The sequence below is a fragment of the Triplophysa dalaica genome, chromosome 22, assembly GCF_015846415.1.
Source record: "Triplophysa dalaica isolate WHDGS20190420 chromosome 22, ASM1584641v1, whole genome shotgun sequence".
Taxonomy (NCBI): Eukaryota; Metazoa; Chordata; class Actinopteri; order Cypriniformes; family Nemacheilidae; genus Triplophysa; species Triplophysa dalaica.
In genome coordinates this window covers 17,037,963-17,054,820 of record NC_079563.1, presented here as the reverse complement: position 1 = coordinate 17,054,820, position 16,858 = coordinate 17,037,963, and the positions used below count along the sequence as shown (strand labels likewise).

Below are 16,858 nucleotides of genomic sequence, written 5' to 3'. Positions count from 1 at the left end.
TATACACTATATCACCTTGAAGGGAAAAACAAATGCAAATATGGCACTGAATAAAAAAATGAAATAAAAAAAGAAAGTGGTCAATTAGGCTCCATTTAATTTGCCTCACTACAATCTATATTTATGTAAAGCTGCTTTGCAATAATGCCAACTTGTGAAGAACACCATAGAAATGAATCTCAATGACACGCAAGATTGTATGACATTTGTAAAGCATAAAAGCAATAGATGAGTCAGAAGACATGCACAGTTGTCCAACTGCATTTAATTCACATTACATACAGCTATACATATGAGAGCACTGAACCACCGGCCGGGTAAGAAAACTGTAAGAGAGCGAGTCGGTTGAGATCAACATAAACCCACAGTTCAGTTCTGTGTCGCTCCTCGTCCACAAAACATGTTTCGTTCATGCAGCGTTTTGGCAACAAACAGGAAAAATCTTTCATCCAATTTGTCTATTTATTGGTGTACATGTCCAAAAGTTCTGCCGTCTTTGTTTGATAACACTACGTTCACTCTAATTCCAACATAACGCCAACACTTCTCAGCGTCTCAGTGTTGAAAAATATGGCTTGGGGTTGCCAAAATAAATGTTTGGTAGTAATATGACGTTATATAGAGACAACAGCATATTCGTAGATATAAACTGGAGGTATGTCCTGTATAGTGGCCCATTACTGAATACAGCAAAGTGTACGAAAGATATGCTGTGTCATGCAAAATAGAAAAGTGTCTATAATCTGGTTTATCTGAGGATATAATACTTGTACATTAGCCCACAATCTTTCAATGAACATCTGCTGCTTAAAACGTGTGCAGAAGTGTGGCACAAACCACCAAATGACACAAAAGCTCCCTGACATGTACGAACCTTCGATTCATAAATAAAATGTATGAATTTGACCAGCATCTGTAAAAAACAGCCAGTATTAAGAAACCGTAACAGGTTGCAGAAGTAAATCTGTTCTGATATGGAAAACGAACGTAAAATGGAAAAATTTACAATTTCAATATAAAGAATGAATTTAAAATGAACATTCAAATTATTCAACATTTCTTCAAATTTTTCTGTTACAAACCTTCTGAATATTTGCCCTGATGTCTAGTATCGAACAGACAACAAAACCTGTTCATGTTAATAACAAAGACTAGTCTAAATATAAACTTAAAAACTGAACATTTTAAAGATGAAAATCATACAGCATCAACTTAAAACTCACAGAAGGATGAACCATGATAATAAACGTTAATAACCCCCTTCACATTAAGTGGAAATTAAAACCCCGTTTTCCAAAGTACGATCGTTCTCCAGAACATCTGCACAAGTGTTTGTACACGTGTGTGTGTATGTCTGAACACATGTGATTGTCCGTGCGGTACGGTGGCGTTCTCCATAGATTTTTGCTACAGAAACACTGTTGACGATTATGCACAAGGACTCGCGTCGTTGGTCCTTAAAAGAAGCGTCGGACAAAAAGTAAAGCGACACGTTGAGTACAGTGAAACCTGAAATATCTATCATCTTATGAAGCTACAGAAATAAATAAATTCTGACCGTAACATATCCTATGTAGTGAAATTTACATCTTTTACAGTATCTACACGCGTTTAAGTCCCATTCATTTCGCAACAGCCGCTCTGGATGAACGGCAAAAACCATCAGCCGGGTTGGAAACCATCGCTCCCGATGGGAAGCCCCGGCGTACATGCAGAATGGCTATTCCAGTGTGTGCATGGCAGAGTAAAACAAACACATGATTTCACCCGACTCGGTCATGCTGTCCCATCTAAAACCATAAAATTAAGAGCACGATTTCTATAGATCTCAAATCACTTACATATGAATATCATCGATTACTGAACTTTAAAGGACTTGAGTTGATCTAAAATGATCTAAAATCTATAAAACATTATACACGTGCCATCCAAACACATCTTATGTACACACTCCGACCTGGAAACTTGCTACAGCACATTCAAAACTTCGCTCGGGTTCCCACCGTCCGACTGCCTGGTTTTGGCACGTTTATTCGTTTCCTATATATTGGAGAAATATATGATCGTGCTTGTGCACAAATACCCTGCTGTGTATGATGAGGGTCACATGACGTGATAAGAGGAGGTCCACTATTCCACTAGTGCAAACAACAATGAGGTGATGCAGTTGCAGGACTACAGCGTTTCAAATGAAGTGGATTTGGCCATCGGTGGTATCAGGCGGGCGATCGAGTCGCTCCCCCTGATCACCGGGAAATGAGTGCAAAGAGGTTCAGAGGAAATGATTGAGAACACGTGGAATCTGTCTCCATCCAAATCTTGGCGAAAGAAACGATGGCTTGATTTCGCGGCAGAACATGCAAACAGCCAGCTGCACGGGTGGAAATGGGAGATTTCCTCCAGGGTGTTTTTACTTCAGCAGGTGTGGCGTGAAATCCCACGTGTGCTTACGATTGTTTTTTGGTGGCTCAGAAGTTGAAGAAGAAAGAAATATGTTGAGAGTGACCCAGCAGCCCGTGACGAGAGCGTCGAGAGGACAGGACCGAGAAACGGCAGATGTCTCGTAGATATTGCAAGCAGATGGCCTGGTAAAGGGATAGTTGCTCCGTTGAGAACGAGCGTCCGTTCGTAATGCCTGCATGTTTACATGTGATGGGTCAGATCCTTATTGCCTAAAGCTGCTGGGATTCCACTCGGAGATGGCGCCGGGAGAGAAACGGACTACTCCGTGAGAACAAGAGGGACGAGAGACGGCCTCTGGGTCTGACCAACTTCTCAAGATCATGGCTGCCCTGAGCAGGTAAGAGGAGGCACGGTCTGAAAGGGGTGTCATGTTCCTGGATGACGGGTGAAAGGGAAGAGTCCAAGGTGTTTCCATCCGAACAGTACATTCAATCGGGTCGGAGGTGAGGGCCGGGACCCAGAGCGATGCTTAAGGCGCTAATTTTTCGTTTTCTTGAAAATGTTTGGCTGCTGGACTTGAAACAAAAAGAATTCTCATTTTCTCAAACGACTCTCATGCAACAACACTAAAGCCTTGAGGTTTGCTCACAGAGTTTGTTGTAATACCGTGACCATAAAATGAATCTCGCAGGCCGTGCTCAAGTCTCTGTGTCTTCCTCTAGATTTTAAACCCGGTGGGTGGAGCCTATTTTGGGCTCAGAGCTCCGCCCTCCAGTTTGCTGGTCCGGCCCCAGCAGCCGGCAGCGATGCTCATGCTTCTCTGGGCACGCTCAGCCCTCTCTCGGTCGCATTCCGATTGGCTCTGGGCCCGTTCGGGGCGGCCCACCTGCACGACGGGAGTGGAGGGGGTGGGTTGTGAGGAGATGGTACGCAGCAGGTGATTGCGCTTGCGAAGGAAGTCGTTGCTGCCGCCCAGCCCGAAACTGCCTTTCCTCAGGACCATACGAGTACCTCCTGTCTTAGCGGGTCTGGACCTCTGATTGTACTCCAGCTGTGACAGGTGAGACGCGTAACCATCCGTGATGAACTGAGACAAGAGGAGAGAGAGAGAGATGTTAGGGGAGAGACGAGTTTGTATGAATGGAGAGACACAGAGAGACAGAGAAAAGAGAAATGGAGATAAATATTTTTAAATAATATTAGTGTTGGATGTCTTGTAATAATAATAATAATAATACAATTATTTTGTGGTGTTTCCTTTATACATATTTTATTGTTGCTTATAGTTATGAAGTAAATAACATTGTTTATTTTTATTATTATTTAGTTTATTATTATTACTACTGTTGTCGTTGCTATTACTATTACTACTATTATTAAAACATAGTATCTAATTTTTTATTGATAAGTTGTAATGTTTAGTGTATATATACAATTGTATTGTGTTTTTTATTAATAAATAATCAATAACTTTGATATTCATAATAATTTATAATAATAATACATAACATTCTTGAGATGTTTGTATTTATAACTAATAATTAAATCATATTTACATTTTTAAATGTTGTTTTTTGTTATTTTTATATTAATATTATTATAAAAATTGTATTTAATTTACTATTTATTATTTGAAATCTGGTGTATATCTTTTTTATATTATTTAATTAATTAACATTCTTATTTATTGCTTTTTTGGTTTATTTTTTATACAATTATTATACTTTTATTACTTTGTTAATACTCAGTTGTCAACATTTATGTTGTTTCTTCATACAAATAAGCAAGTATGTTGAGAGACAGGTTGATGAGACTGACAAGTTGCAAAACATCATTGTACAGTGTGTGTTTGTGTGTGTGCAAGTGTGCAAGTGTGGATACCTGACATTGCTGTAACATTTTCTTTGTTGGTCTTCCCACAATGTAGATCTGGGATGGCGTCAGACCCAGTGACGTGTACACCGAGATGTCTTTAGTAGAGCCATAGGCAGCATAGATCTTCATATGTGCCTATGAAATTAACCAGATAAACCAAAACGTCTGTTTACAATCTCCACATCCTACCATCTGGACCGTACAGTATACTACACTAGAAATAATATAACCAACAACCCCTTGAGCTACAGAAGAGAAGTGTTTTGGCGTTTCTGCGATCCCTCACCTCAGTTAATAGACACTTGAGAAAGTTGGCTTTGTGTCGTAGGGGGTCGTGCACTAGACCGTCACAGAACGACACGATTCCATGAGGGAAATTGTGTTGTGAAAGCCACGCTACCACACGCTGCTTCTGCATGTCCGGCCGTCCCGTCACGTACACGATCAGATAACCCAAATCCTGCCAGTGCCTGATGATACAAACCATCTCATGTCAAGAACAGCAACACCGACGGACATTTCAAGGAACGGATGGGAAGTCAAGACCTCACCTGACCACATCAACGGCCCCCGCGCGGACTTTAGGGTCACTGCCCATAATGGACACGCTGGCTGCGAAAGAGCCATCGATGCTGAACACGACAAATTCAGTGCCGCACGGCAGAACCGTCAGGTAGCTGTCAGCAGACGTGTGGTCACCCCTGTGAACAGAAAGAACAGCCTGGAACCTAGTTCGTAAAAAAACAACCAAATACGTGAGAGTTGTTGTGTGTGTATCTGTACCTGACCACCATTTTAACCGGATACACTCCAATTCCCAGTTTCTTACTCTCAGGAATCAAGTATGAGATTCGGCCGCTGCTATTGGTCAGTTCAGTGTCAAAGTACACCCACTCACCGGACGGAGGCTGAGTCATGATGTGGATGTCAACCTTGAAACGACGGGAAAAAAAATGTCTGTCAGCAGAATGATTTACAGTGATGATGGTTTATATGAGCAGATTCATTCATACACACCTTTTCTCCCGTTAGCGTGACCATATCCAACGGACCGTACATGAAACGCCCCGTGACCACCTGAGGACCTTCCTCTGTAAAGACTGCATCATTCACACGATGGTTTGCCGTAACGTTCTACAAAAACACAGAGATATTGAGAAATGAGATAAGATCCTCTCAAACAGTGTTGGAGAAGAGAGATTGAGTGTCTCACCCTGATCTTCACGTGTGTCCTCTTTCTCATCCATTTCTCCCGCGGTTTGGACGGAGTAAATTCTGAGACTTCCTTCCCATCCAGTTCCAGAATACTGGAGTTATCATGTCTCATAACCTACAAATATCAAGAAATAACAGATAAATAAAAAACACATGCATGGCTGATTCAAAATTTTATTTTGGGATTTTGGTTTGTCCACAGATGTTTTTATAGCAATATAAATGTTATTTCTAAACAACAATTTTGCGAATTGGACCGATGCTTTTATCCAAAGAAACTTGCATTCAAGTGAATATATTTTATCAGCAGGGGTAAAAAAATACACTCAGACTATGATCCGATAAACTACATAATACTGCATTCGCAAAACAATACTTAAAAAATATTTTGAACATTTAAAAATGAAATAATTTACAGTAATTTAAAAAAGAATTCTCATAGGAAGAACGTTTTTATAGAATTGACAACATTTTTTGTTTAAAATTTTTGTTTAAAAAAAAATTGAAGCATAAATTTAAAATTAAGAAAGAAATTAAGAACGCTAAACTTTTTAAAGCGGTAAAAGCTAATTTATTTTTTTAAATGTACAAAAAACCACCATAGCTTAACATACACTTCTGTTCAAAAGTTTTGGGACACTCAAGTTAAAATGTTTGAAATTAGTTAAGTGGACAAAAGTCAAAAACAAGTTTTTTCATGATAAAACAATTTAGTTAATGATTAATTTTTTTGATGGATGGCTTTGATTGAATAATGAAGACAGAGCAGCCGATAAGAGCACAGAATAGATGGAAACTCCTTTAATATTGTTGAAAAAGCATCTCAGGGTGAAACCTCAAGAAGCTGCTTAATAAAATGACAAGAAAACATAGTCAAAATCTACAGGTGACAACACTTTTAACACTTAAAAACATTTTTTTAGTTACAACATAATTCCCATTGTTCCCTTTGTTTTATTTCAAAATTTTGATGAGTTCATAATTATTCTAAAATATGAAACAAATATGAATAATAAGTCCAAACACTTTTGCCGGTAGTGTAGTAGTTACATTTTTTAAATAAAAAATAAAGTATAGGATATGTTGTGCCAGCTCTATTGATCAGTATGTACTGTATGTGTTCCCTGTGCATCAAAAACAATTCTCTACCTGCTGAACTTCAAGAACACATGATGAGTGAATAATCACCTGTCTGAGCAGAAAAGACACGACGTCTGTTGATTCCCAGTATGATGCGTGAAACAGGTGAGGTAGAGCCACGGTAGGGAAGGCAGTCAAAGCATCAGGACAATACAAAGCAAAATCAACACGTTTAGTGCCCCACCAGCGTGCAGCGACTGCGGAGAGAGAGAACACATGAGATCAGAAACATCCGTTCACAACATCAGGTAGTTTAGAAGTACTTCAGGGTGAGGAATATGATGCAGGACAGGAGCGGACAGTTGTGGTGGGTCATGCGAGACTAAAGTGAGAGATGTGAAGCGCGCATCTCTCGGCAATGATCCACAGCAACGGCACTCCAGAACACAACTCTTAATCTACCTTCTAATTCTCATGTTTAGTCTTCATCTACAAAATGTATTTATTGCTCAAGTGTTGCTCATTCTCATCTCAGGACATTTGTGTTTCATTTACAGTATCAGAGAGTTATTGTTGACAAATGAAGAGTATGGAAGTGTAAATGAACAGATTGTAGAGGTAAAATGATCTGGATTTGGGTAATTTTGATGAGAAATGTTTAAATTCATATTGAGATCTTCAATAATATTGACTTTTGAGGCTGTAAGCACAAAACACACTGCAAAAAAAAAGGAAGACAGGTCATCATGCTTCCAAAGCATCATCATCATCTTCATCGTGCAGAAGAACCCCGGAGCGTCTCAGGGTTCCAGAGATGAAGAACTAAAGCACCAGCGCTGAGCTTTTAAAGGAAAGGAACATGAATTTGAGGGCATCAGCGCAGGGGAGATCATCCAGAAACAGACTGAAGATACGGAGGAAAGCAGGAGGGATGGGTGCTAGAAACTATCTCAGGCAGACATCTACCCTCGCTCTCCTGCCCTATGTACCTTGCTCGATGTTCGGTGGGACACATGGTGATGAAGGGTAAGAGCCAAGCGAGGGTGAAGGCTCAAAGCTTAGAGAGATGATCTGTTCAGAATCATCCATACAGCCGGCATCCAGAGACTCTACCTGGCTTTCACGCACCTTGCTGGATTTAGGGGAGGGGCTTCGGGAACCAATTTTATGATAGGGGAGGGCCAATTGGGACAAAAGATTAAGCTTTTTGGAGAGCCTAAATTGGCACGCTTGCACTACTAGAGAAACAAAAAAAATCGAGACAATAGTCAACAGGTAAGCATAAACTCATTCATTCTTTTAACTATATAAAAACCACTTCAAAGTTAATATTATTTGTTAGTACTACTAAATTTTATACGTCAACAGAAAACATAAAAAAGTTAACAATATAATTTTTTAACATGTTAAAAATATGTAAACAACATGTACAAATATGTTGAAGACAAGTTAAAAAATAAATAAATAAATAAAACCATATTCAAAATATAAAAGCAATAAAATATGCAATATATAAAAATATTTGTGTGTGTCAAAATGTGTAAATATATAAATAAATTTGTATATATATATATATATATATATATATATATATATATATTTGGGCTGTCAAAATATTACATTTTTTAATCACGATTAATCGCACCCTTTTTGTGTGATTTTGCACACATTTAGTGAAATTTAATATTCATAATTTATTTTGTTTAACATGTTTATTTTAGTGCTGTCAATGGATTAATTACTAACTAATCAGACACAGCGCTTATGTTTTTAAATATACTTCTACATTCTAATAATTTCACATTTAATCTCCAAATGAATTATAATAATTTCACATTTTATCTCCAAATAATGTAGAAACAACACATTTCTTTAACAGCATCATTTTATGAATGAAAGCCAACATTCTTATATTGTTGGCTTTGCAGCTGATGTCTTTATTAAATATATTATTTGTTTCTACTAATCAAACCGATCATAATAAGTATGCCTTTCCTACCTGTCTAACAGGAAATATACAGAAAATAAATAATGTTCTCAAACACTTTACAGTCTTTACTGCTAAATACATGAAATACAGAATATATATATATATTATACATCTAAGCTTTCCCCGATAAAATAAAACAAAACGGTTTTACGCATTACATGACCTACTTGTTATCAGCTTTTTAAGCATAATCAGACTAAGACATGTAAACGCACTCAATGATGACAGAAAAACGGATGTTGTATTAATGGCATTACATATTTTTAACATGTTAATCTGAAAAACTTAATCGCATGCATTAACGTGTAATGTTTATTTATGTATTTTTAACATGGACTTGCTTAGTTATATTTGCGTAGTTTTAAATTAATATATTAATGTACATTTAAAAAAGTTACAAAATGTAAAAACATTTGAATTTCAAGCAGATTTTAATTCAAGCAGATGGTACATTTAAAGTGTCAAAAGTTGCTTGTTATTTATATTTATGTTAGTTGTATGTTTTGTGTGTGTGAACTCACTGTTGGCGATGTTTGATGCAGTGTAACTGTCCGCTAACCCCGACACCTGGCTGGCGATGCTTGTCTCGCTGGCTCTCCTGGTACCACGGAAGGCCGGTATAGACGCCGGAGATGAAGGACCGGAGTGATCTGAAAACATGATGCTGTGAGAGTGCATCACATCCGCTGTAAAGAACAAAACCAACATCACTAACAAAACGAACAAATCTACAGCAGGGTGTATACTGCACACAGCAAGCAGATCAGGTTTAAAGACTTTTTATAAAAGCACTCTTTGATTTCAAATCATAAAGATGCAAACACAATGCCAGAGAGAGAGAAAGAAGTAAATACTGCCCCACGAGAGCCCTGCGGTCAGATCTGGACCATCACAGATGAATTTACAGGAGAACTTTTGACCGTCAAGTCCTCATGGGGCATTATCTACCATCTACACATGCAAGTCCGTCAGAAACACAATGCTGTATTAGTCAATAGGGCTGTTCAATGTTTTACAAAGGTGAAGTGTGTCATTTCGGTGTTCAAATGTGTAATGATGTTTAGTTAAGGGCTGGTTAAGCAATGTTAAGTATTGTGACATCATTGTCATAAACATTGTCATTAAATAACAATTTAAAACGGCAACTAAAATAAATGCTAATAAATACATTACAGTAAAGATAATAAAGACAAAACGTGTCATGCAAATGATGCCAAAATAAAAAATCCTTTAAGCAAATTATATTTGTTTTAGTTTGGGGGTGAAATGTGACTTCAGTTATGATTTAGATATTGTACGAAACAAACACGACTTCACCTCTAAATACAATAATAAATATAATTTCACACCAGTTGCAGCATCAGAAATCACAGATGGAGAAACAAGCCCAAGCGTTTGGATGTGAAAGCAGACGCACAAACACACAATCACACACACGAGCGGATACAAGGACATGACACGGGGACATTTACACTGAAGGGTGTAAGAAACCAGGAATGGCTACACACACTCGACGGGGGCCGGCACGAGGGGCCAGTTGAGCACAGGGACAGAGATGGAAGTCTCGCTGATGGAGTCCTGAGCGCGCGGAGCGTACACACACGAGCTCTCCGGCAGGAGCTGAGGGTTACTCTGGATGGTTTCCACTGCGGGATGTGGGACACGTGCAGAACGACAGACAGAAAGAGAGACAGAAAATAAAGAGACGGAACAGACAGGAACGACACCGACCGACGCACAGGACGGTGGTCGTGACTGCGGCAATGAAGAATGTTTGTTGGATTCAATTAAACAAACATCACAAACATGTATTTGCATGTAAGGAGTTCTTTACACAAGTGTACCAAAGGTTTTGTGATCCGCGTTTGAGTAAAATCACTTTTTGAGGATGTAAACATCTTACCCAGCAGTGCCGATTGGCCGTCGCCCAGAGGGAAGCGCTGGTATCGCGGCACGCTGCACGGAGGCAACAGGTGGAAGCGCTTCTCCAGCAGAGGCTCCAGACGCGAGGCGGATGGATCCGCGGGGTGAAACAGATTGTACACCTGCTGGCACGCCGGCCGGAGGTGAGCCACTGAACAAAGAACAAAACTGTTAACACCCTCTAAAATTTTGAAAGCTTTAATTGTGTACTCAATGTGCCGCCGTACCATCCAAAGAGGGAACGACGGTCTTCCTCAGAGCGAGAACCAGGCCCAGCGGTGAGCCGAAGAGGAAGAAGTCAGACACATCGAAGTCAAACTTCCCCAGAGCTCCGCCTCCCTCCAGCATCGTACTGCTACTGGAGCGACGTGAACCCGGATCGTTCCGCAGGACGCTGGAGTGCAGACTACAAACACACGCACGCGTCACATGGATATATTTCAAAGACAAATCATCTACTTGCACTGGAATCCCATGAGTCACCTGGACAGAAAGGCCTGGTGCTGTTTGATGGTGTCCAGCTCGTAAGTGGAGGAGTCGCTGCGTTTCCGTGGCAGCTGTTTTTTGGGGTCGTCTGGACCGCTAGAGCGTGGGATGTCTATATTACTGCGGCTGAGGTGACGGCTCCCCTCCAGAGATAAACCCGAGCAGTGTGTGCTGTTTATAATGATGCCTGGAGATAAAAGATCATTGTCCTGTGGAGACACAATGAGTATCAATTCATAAAATAGGTGTGGAATGGTCTCATCTCTTATTATGGGATGTAATAAATCATTGTGTGGATAAGCGTTCGTGTTAGTGATTGAGCGCGAGTGAGGAAGCAAGCGAGTGTGTGGGAGTTAGTGAGTGACCAAGCGTGTGTGAATTAGTGAGTGAGCGAGTGAGTGTAAGTTAGTGAGTGAGTGAGTTAGTGATCGAGTATATGTTTGTGAATGTATGCATGTGTTAGCGTGTGTGTGTTTGTTCGAGTGCGTTTACCTGCACGCTGACGATACTGCCCCTGCGGCTGCTGTTCTGACTCTCAGACACTGTGATGTTACTGCTGCAGAGAGCATCAAATCCCAGAATTCCTCCGACACAGTCTCCGATCACACACACCTGCACACATTAACACACCTCACAACTTAAAATCAGCACAAAACTCCTCCCACCGCTTACATCTATAAATAAAAAGATCCCACTGACTTGGCCAGTGAAAGTTGCCCCCTCCAGGGATCTGATGAAGTCACCATAAACCTGATTGGCTCGCACAATGACCGTCGCCACGGCGTCCTGGTACTGTGGTGCAGAGGTGGCCAATAAGGGCAGGGCAGCGAGAGGGATGTGATCCTGACTGTTAGAGAGGCAGCCTTCGTCATAGCTGTACGGACTCAAACTGTGTCAAGGACAGAACAGAGAGAATTCTGGGTAAATTTGGGACTTAATGCACAAATTTTCCTGGCAGTGCATCAAGCGTGTGTGTGTGTGCTCACTTTGACACCAGAGAGAAAGCTTCGGAACACACGGCCGGACACGGCACCAGACGTATGGCGATACGACCCAAAGTATTGGGATAGTGAACTCGCATGACGGCATCAAACGCACCGCTGATGGTGTTGACGTCACACTGTTTGCTGTTTTGGTCTCCTCCTCCCGTGTCCAGGATGTTTCCTCCGTGCAGGATGAGGATGAGGACGTGGATCTTTGAGGGTTGTAAGCCCTGCTGTGAGGAGCAATCCTGAGGGACACATTTACAAAACGTTCATTTTATCCACACGCGACAGGGGGCTGCTGGGAAACAACTCACAAACATTGACATAAATTGTAGGATTGGTTCTGTGACACACTTACGAAACAGAACAAATATCTCTACCGTACAACACACTCTTCTCTCTACATGTTGTCTGACAACACGCTAAAACGGATCTAATCTGACGTCCAGATGTGCGGTGATATCACTCACAGCTGCACGTCTGCATGCTCTGCGCTTTTGCTTGCGGGCGGTGGAGCGTCGCATGGGTCTGAGTCTCTGTGGACCAGAGTTAAAGAGTATTGAGATGAATCCAAACGACCGTACAAACCGTCCAAGGTCAGATGGAGAGTTTAGTGAAGATTTGTTATTGCATAACACAGAAACCCTCAGAGACCCAGAAATATCATTTTTTTTTACTTTTACGTCAGCGTAAATGCATCCTGGCTGTTCTTCGGGTATAAAGAACGAGTCCAATCCAGGGTGACTATCATTAACTTTAACAGAAACGTTTCTCTTCAAATAAAATGAGGCTTGTCAAACGGTTAATCGCGATTAATTGCATCCAGAATAACAGTCTGTGTTAACATGTATGTCTGTAAACTGTGCATATTAATTTTGTATTTATAAACACAAACATGTATGTATTAAGAAAATGTTTACCTGTATTTATTTATTCATGCCAATAATTTTAATTATATGTAAATGGTTATTCATATTTTTTATTTCTAAAATAAATGCGTGTTTTTATTAATACAAAATTTGTATGTATAGTACACAGACATACATTATGTAAACCCAAACTTTTATTCTGGATGCGATTAATCGAGATTAATCGTTTGACCACCCTATTTTTTTTTACATTTATGCATTTGGCAGAGGCTTTTATCCAAAGCGACTTATATTGCATTATACTATAAATTTGTTTCTAAGTAGGCAATCCCTGGGATCGCACCCATGACCTTTTCGTTGCTAACGCCATGTTCTTACTAATGAGCTACAGGAAATATTCTCTGAAACACTTAAACTAAATGAAAATGACAAATGTTGCGCTGGCAAAAAACTGAAAGTTTCAGGCACATTAGTCTGACATACCTCGCCATGCCGCTCCACAATGGCAGTGCCAGAAAACTCGATGCCAGATTCACAGAATTCACCTGCAACAAAAAATGAACGCACTTCTAGACATTTTCTCACAGAAAAACTTCATAAACTCAAGGACACAGCACATGAGTCCAGGCTTTAAAAAATCTGTTAAAAGGAAATAAATAAAATCCTTTTTTTCTATGTTGCACCCGCCCTTGTAACCCCACAGCGTATCAGACATCTGAAGGTAAAGTGTCCCGTATACCCTGAGCTTCATCTGCCTCTGTGCTCTCGATTTTATCCATCATGTCATTAGAGTTCCATTTGGTGATCTCCTTGGCAAAGGTCTCCTCGTTGTCAGAGAAATCCTCTGTGAAAGAAACAGATCTGAGTAAGAAACTGATTGTCAGAATGTCTTAACACTGAAGAACAAAACCGAGGGTTACCGTGAGCATCAAAGAACTCATCATCTGTGCTGTCCTCAGAGTCTCTGGCAATGCTCTGCATGCGCCATTCTGATATACTGTGTTGTGAAGGACTTCCTGAGTGACATGCACATAAATACATAAAGTCAGGTCATGTCTATGCGCTTTAATGTCACCAACAAACACTGGATAAAATACTTAAAAATGTGGAAATCATACTTGGTAACTGTTTTCATCTTAATATTATTAAAGTGTTACTTCACTGATCTTCAGTTATTTTTGTATTGGTACAATGTATGTATTAAATGCATTTTTTTGTCTTTTGCCTTTTGTTACTAGTAAGCTGACAAATAAACTTATCAGTCCAAGTAATAAAAAGAAATGTGATTTCTGTTTATAAAGGTTAATTCAAATATAGGCCCAAATATTATCTTGAAACAACTTACACTGAAGGAAATAGAAATGTTTCCCTAGGAACTTTAAGTTGGGGCACCTATATGATTAACTGGAACATAAAAAACTAACTATAAAAACAATATTATAATTTTTAGCTATTTTGTTATGTGTCATTTAACCTAAAGTAATATTAGAACTGCAAACATATTAAGCAAATTTAAAATATTAAAAATAAAACAAAACTTAACTAAATAAATAACGCTGTAAATATGTCAAAGTTTAAAATCTAAAAGTTACACTTTAAGTAAACAAACGGGTGAATCATTAAACATTTTACTACTTTAAGTGAATTTTGTCATCATTGAAAAGCATCCAAAAATGATTGTCCTCACTAGAAAAACAACTATTTTTTAATAAATATAATACAAAAATATATTTAAATAAAATCTTAAGAAATTCAATGCTTCACAAATTTATTAGATGACCTGTCGTAATAAAAATTTTTTTTATCTTAAACAAATTTTGTAGAATCATTTAGTAGGCAAATAACTAAAATCTTAATTCAAATTTTTGCACCAAATTTGAGATGGCTCTTTCAACTTCTCTCAAAAGTCAGAAATTAATCAAGTGTAACATTCAACCATTAATCTAATATATTTGGTCTTGTAAATTTGCTAAGCAATGTATTATAAAATAAAAACTGCAGGTGGGACTCTGAACTTGTTGAATGTGGACGTACCACCTCTCTTGGAGGAGCGTGAGGACCTGGAGGAGGTGGACCATTGTTTGGTCAGCTCTCCTCTGGCCTGCAGAGTATCTCCCAATCCTCTGGATGGGTTATCTGCTTCGATGGAGCCGCTGGCCTCTTTGGCATCCAGCTCTTTTTCGGGGCTTGTGACCATGCCGTTGTTTTCGCCTCCCTCCTCATTGCAGCTGTACTGAGCCATCTTCTTCGCAAGAGCCAGCTGTGTCTCCAGCTCTAAATGTCGGATGTCCTCCATGGTCAGACCGTACCACTCGTCCTGCCAGCACCAGGCCTGCCGATGAGCCCGAACCATCACCTTTCTCAACCCTGATGGAGAAACACTCCCATGTTCATTTTCACAATATCACTTGATGGAAATAGTTTTGACTGGTGACATCTCACACGATACATCAAAACACTAAAAACATTTGGTCAATGGAAATTACAAAAATTCTGGACAGGGATTAAATTTTGTCAATCGATAAAAGATTAATTGATGCTGTCAATCAATTCCTCAGATAACTGAGCTCGCAGGTGAAGAGATGTGCAGACAAATCGATTTCTCAACAGCGAGAAAACTGCGAGCGATATCTGGCCAAAAAAGGATGAATTTAGCATCACACCTCTCGCAAATGATGGGAGAAAAAAGGCAATAAGAGAGCTGATAAGGGAGTAATGAAACATTAACCGCCGGCCGTGCGGAGGAAATGAATCCCGTCTGCAGGAGGCGGATTTCAGCGCATCACTCTCTCTCATTAAATGCAGGTTAATGTTTAAGAGGTTGTGTTCCTGACGGAGCGCTTGACACCTGCCGCCCACCCACGCTCAACGATAACACGACCACAAAACACATGTGTGGCAGATAACATGCTTCACATGGAACTACTAGAAAGACAAATCACCATCCGTATTTCTTTACAAGCAAACAAAATTAGATGACAGACGGTAAAAGACATTAGGGATGTACAATGTATGATAGCAGGAATAAATAAACACAGTGTTTATTTTAAAAGGATAAACGCTGTGTCGGCAAAGTCACACAATAAAGATGTCTGAGCGTTTGCACTTACCCACGTCGTGAATGAAGCGTTCGATCTTGGACTGCATGCCCCAGTAACGAAACTCCACTTTGCACAGCTTGTACGCACACATGACGGGCATTTTCCCGGGGTTGTTGTTGATTTCTGCAATCCAGTCGTCGTTCAGGGGACCGCGCTGGGTCTTCATTGACTTGTAGAGTTTAGGGTCCTCTTCAGCTAGATACTCGTGAAGGGCCATGACATCTTTCACAATATCGATGGGATCTGCAAAAGACATTTGCTTGAGTTAGTGACCGCAGTTTATGGGGAAAAGAGGAGAACGGGTTGCTAGAGAATCAATAAATGAAAGAGAAATACATCTATCACCGAGTACCAAAGTGCCAAAGGTGATAACACAAACTTTGACCAATTATTTAAAGTGAGAGTTCACCCAAAAAATGAAAATTCTGTCATTATTGACTCACTCTCTTGTCATTTTAAATCTTTACGATTTTCTTTCTTCTGCAGAATACAGAAGAAGATGTTTTGATAAATGTTGTAAACTGGCCCCCATTCACTTGCATTGGTTTTGTGTGCAAACAATAGAAGTAAATGGTGTCCAGTACAGTTCGATTACCAACATTCTTCAAAATATCTTCGTTTGTGTTCTGCGGGAGAAAGAAAACCATAAAGGTTTGAAATGACAAGAAGGCGAGTCAATGATGATAGAATTTACATTTTTGGGTGAACTATCATTTGAGACATGCATATAGTTACTAAGGACATGCTTTGAGTTATATAATAAAAAACTAAAGCGCAATTGGAACCACAGTTGTTGAATTCCTTCTCTTGCTGGGTTTGGGTTGTTTTTTCTGCTGTAATGTCATACTTCGGCCTCTAGATGTCTCTGCTGTACACTGCTGAACACAAGTCTCCAGGTCGGAATGGAGTTATGTAACATTATGTTCAGGG

General features: G+C 39.7%; 1 protein-coding gene across 2 annotated transcripts in view; it reads right to left on the bottom strand.

Moving 5' to 3' along the window:
• Window positions 1-247: 247 nt before the first annotated feature.
• LOC130411537 (membrane-associated phosphatidylinositol transfer protein 2) overlaps window positions 248-16,858 on the bottom strand; it is a 43,178-nt gene continuing 26,567 nt past the window's right edge. Inside the window, exons 5-25 of one of the 2 annotated variants that reach the window (XM_056736226.1) lie at window positions 15,938-16,171; window positions 14,862-15,194; window positions 13,748-13,843; window positions 13,567-13,671; window positions 13,311-13,372; window positions 11,959-12,203; window positions 11,672-11,861; window positions 11,465-11,584; window positions 10,970-11,181; window positions 10,714-10,892; window positions 10,467-10,637; window positions 10,072-10,209; window positions 9,085-9,249; window positions 6,682-6,830; window positions 5,492-5,608; window positions 5,296-5,412; window positions 5,062-5,210; window positions 4,830-4,979; window positions 4,565-4,748; window positions 4,285-4,413; window positions 248-3,490 (exon numbers count right to left, since the gene is read on the bottom strand). In XM_056736226.1, the coding sequence (XP_056592204.1) occupies window positions 3,149-3,490; window positions 4,285-4,413; window positions 4,565-4,748; window positions 4,830-4,979; window positions 5,062-5,210; window positions 5,296-5,412; window positions 5,492-5,608; window positions 6,682-6,830; window positions 9,085-9,249; window positions 10,072-10,209; window positions 10,467-10,637; window positions 10,714-10,892; window positions 10,970-11,181; window positions 11,465-11,584; window positions 11,672-11,861; window positions 11,959-12,203; window positions 13,311-13,372; window positions 13,567-13,671; window positions 13,748-13,843; window positions 14,862-15,194; window positions 15,938-16,171 (3,587 nt within the window). In that variant the 3' untranslated portion in view covers window positions 248-3,148. The remainder of the gene's footprint in view (window positions 3,491-4,284; window positions 4,414-4,564; window positions 4,749-4,829; window positions 4,980-5,061; window positions 5,211-5,295; window positions 5,413-5,491; window positions 5,609-6,681; window positions 6,831-9,084; window positions 9,250-10,071; window positions 10,210-10,466; window positions 10,638-10,713; window positions 10,893-10,969; window positions 11,182-11,464; window positions 11,585-11,671; window positions 11,862-11,958; window positions 12,204-13,310; window positions 13,373-13,566; window positions 13,672-13,747; window positions 13,844-14,861; window positions 15,195-15,937; window positions 16,172-16,858) is intronic. The other variant, XM_056736228.1, reaches the window with a different exon arrangement.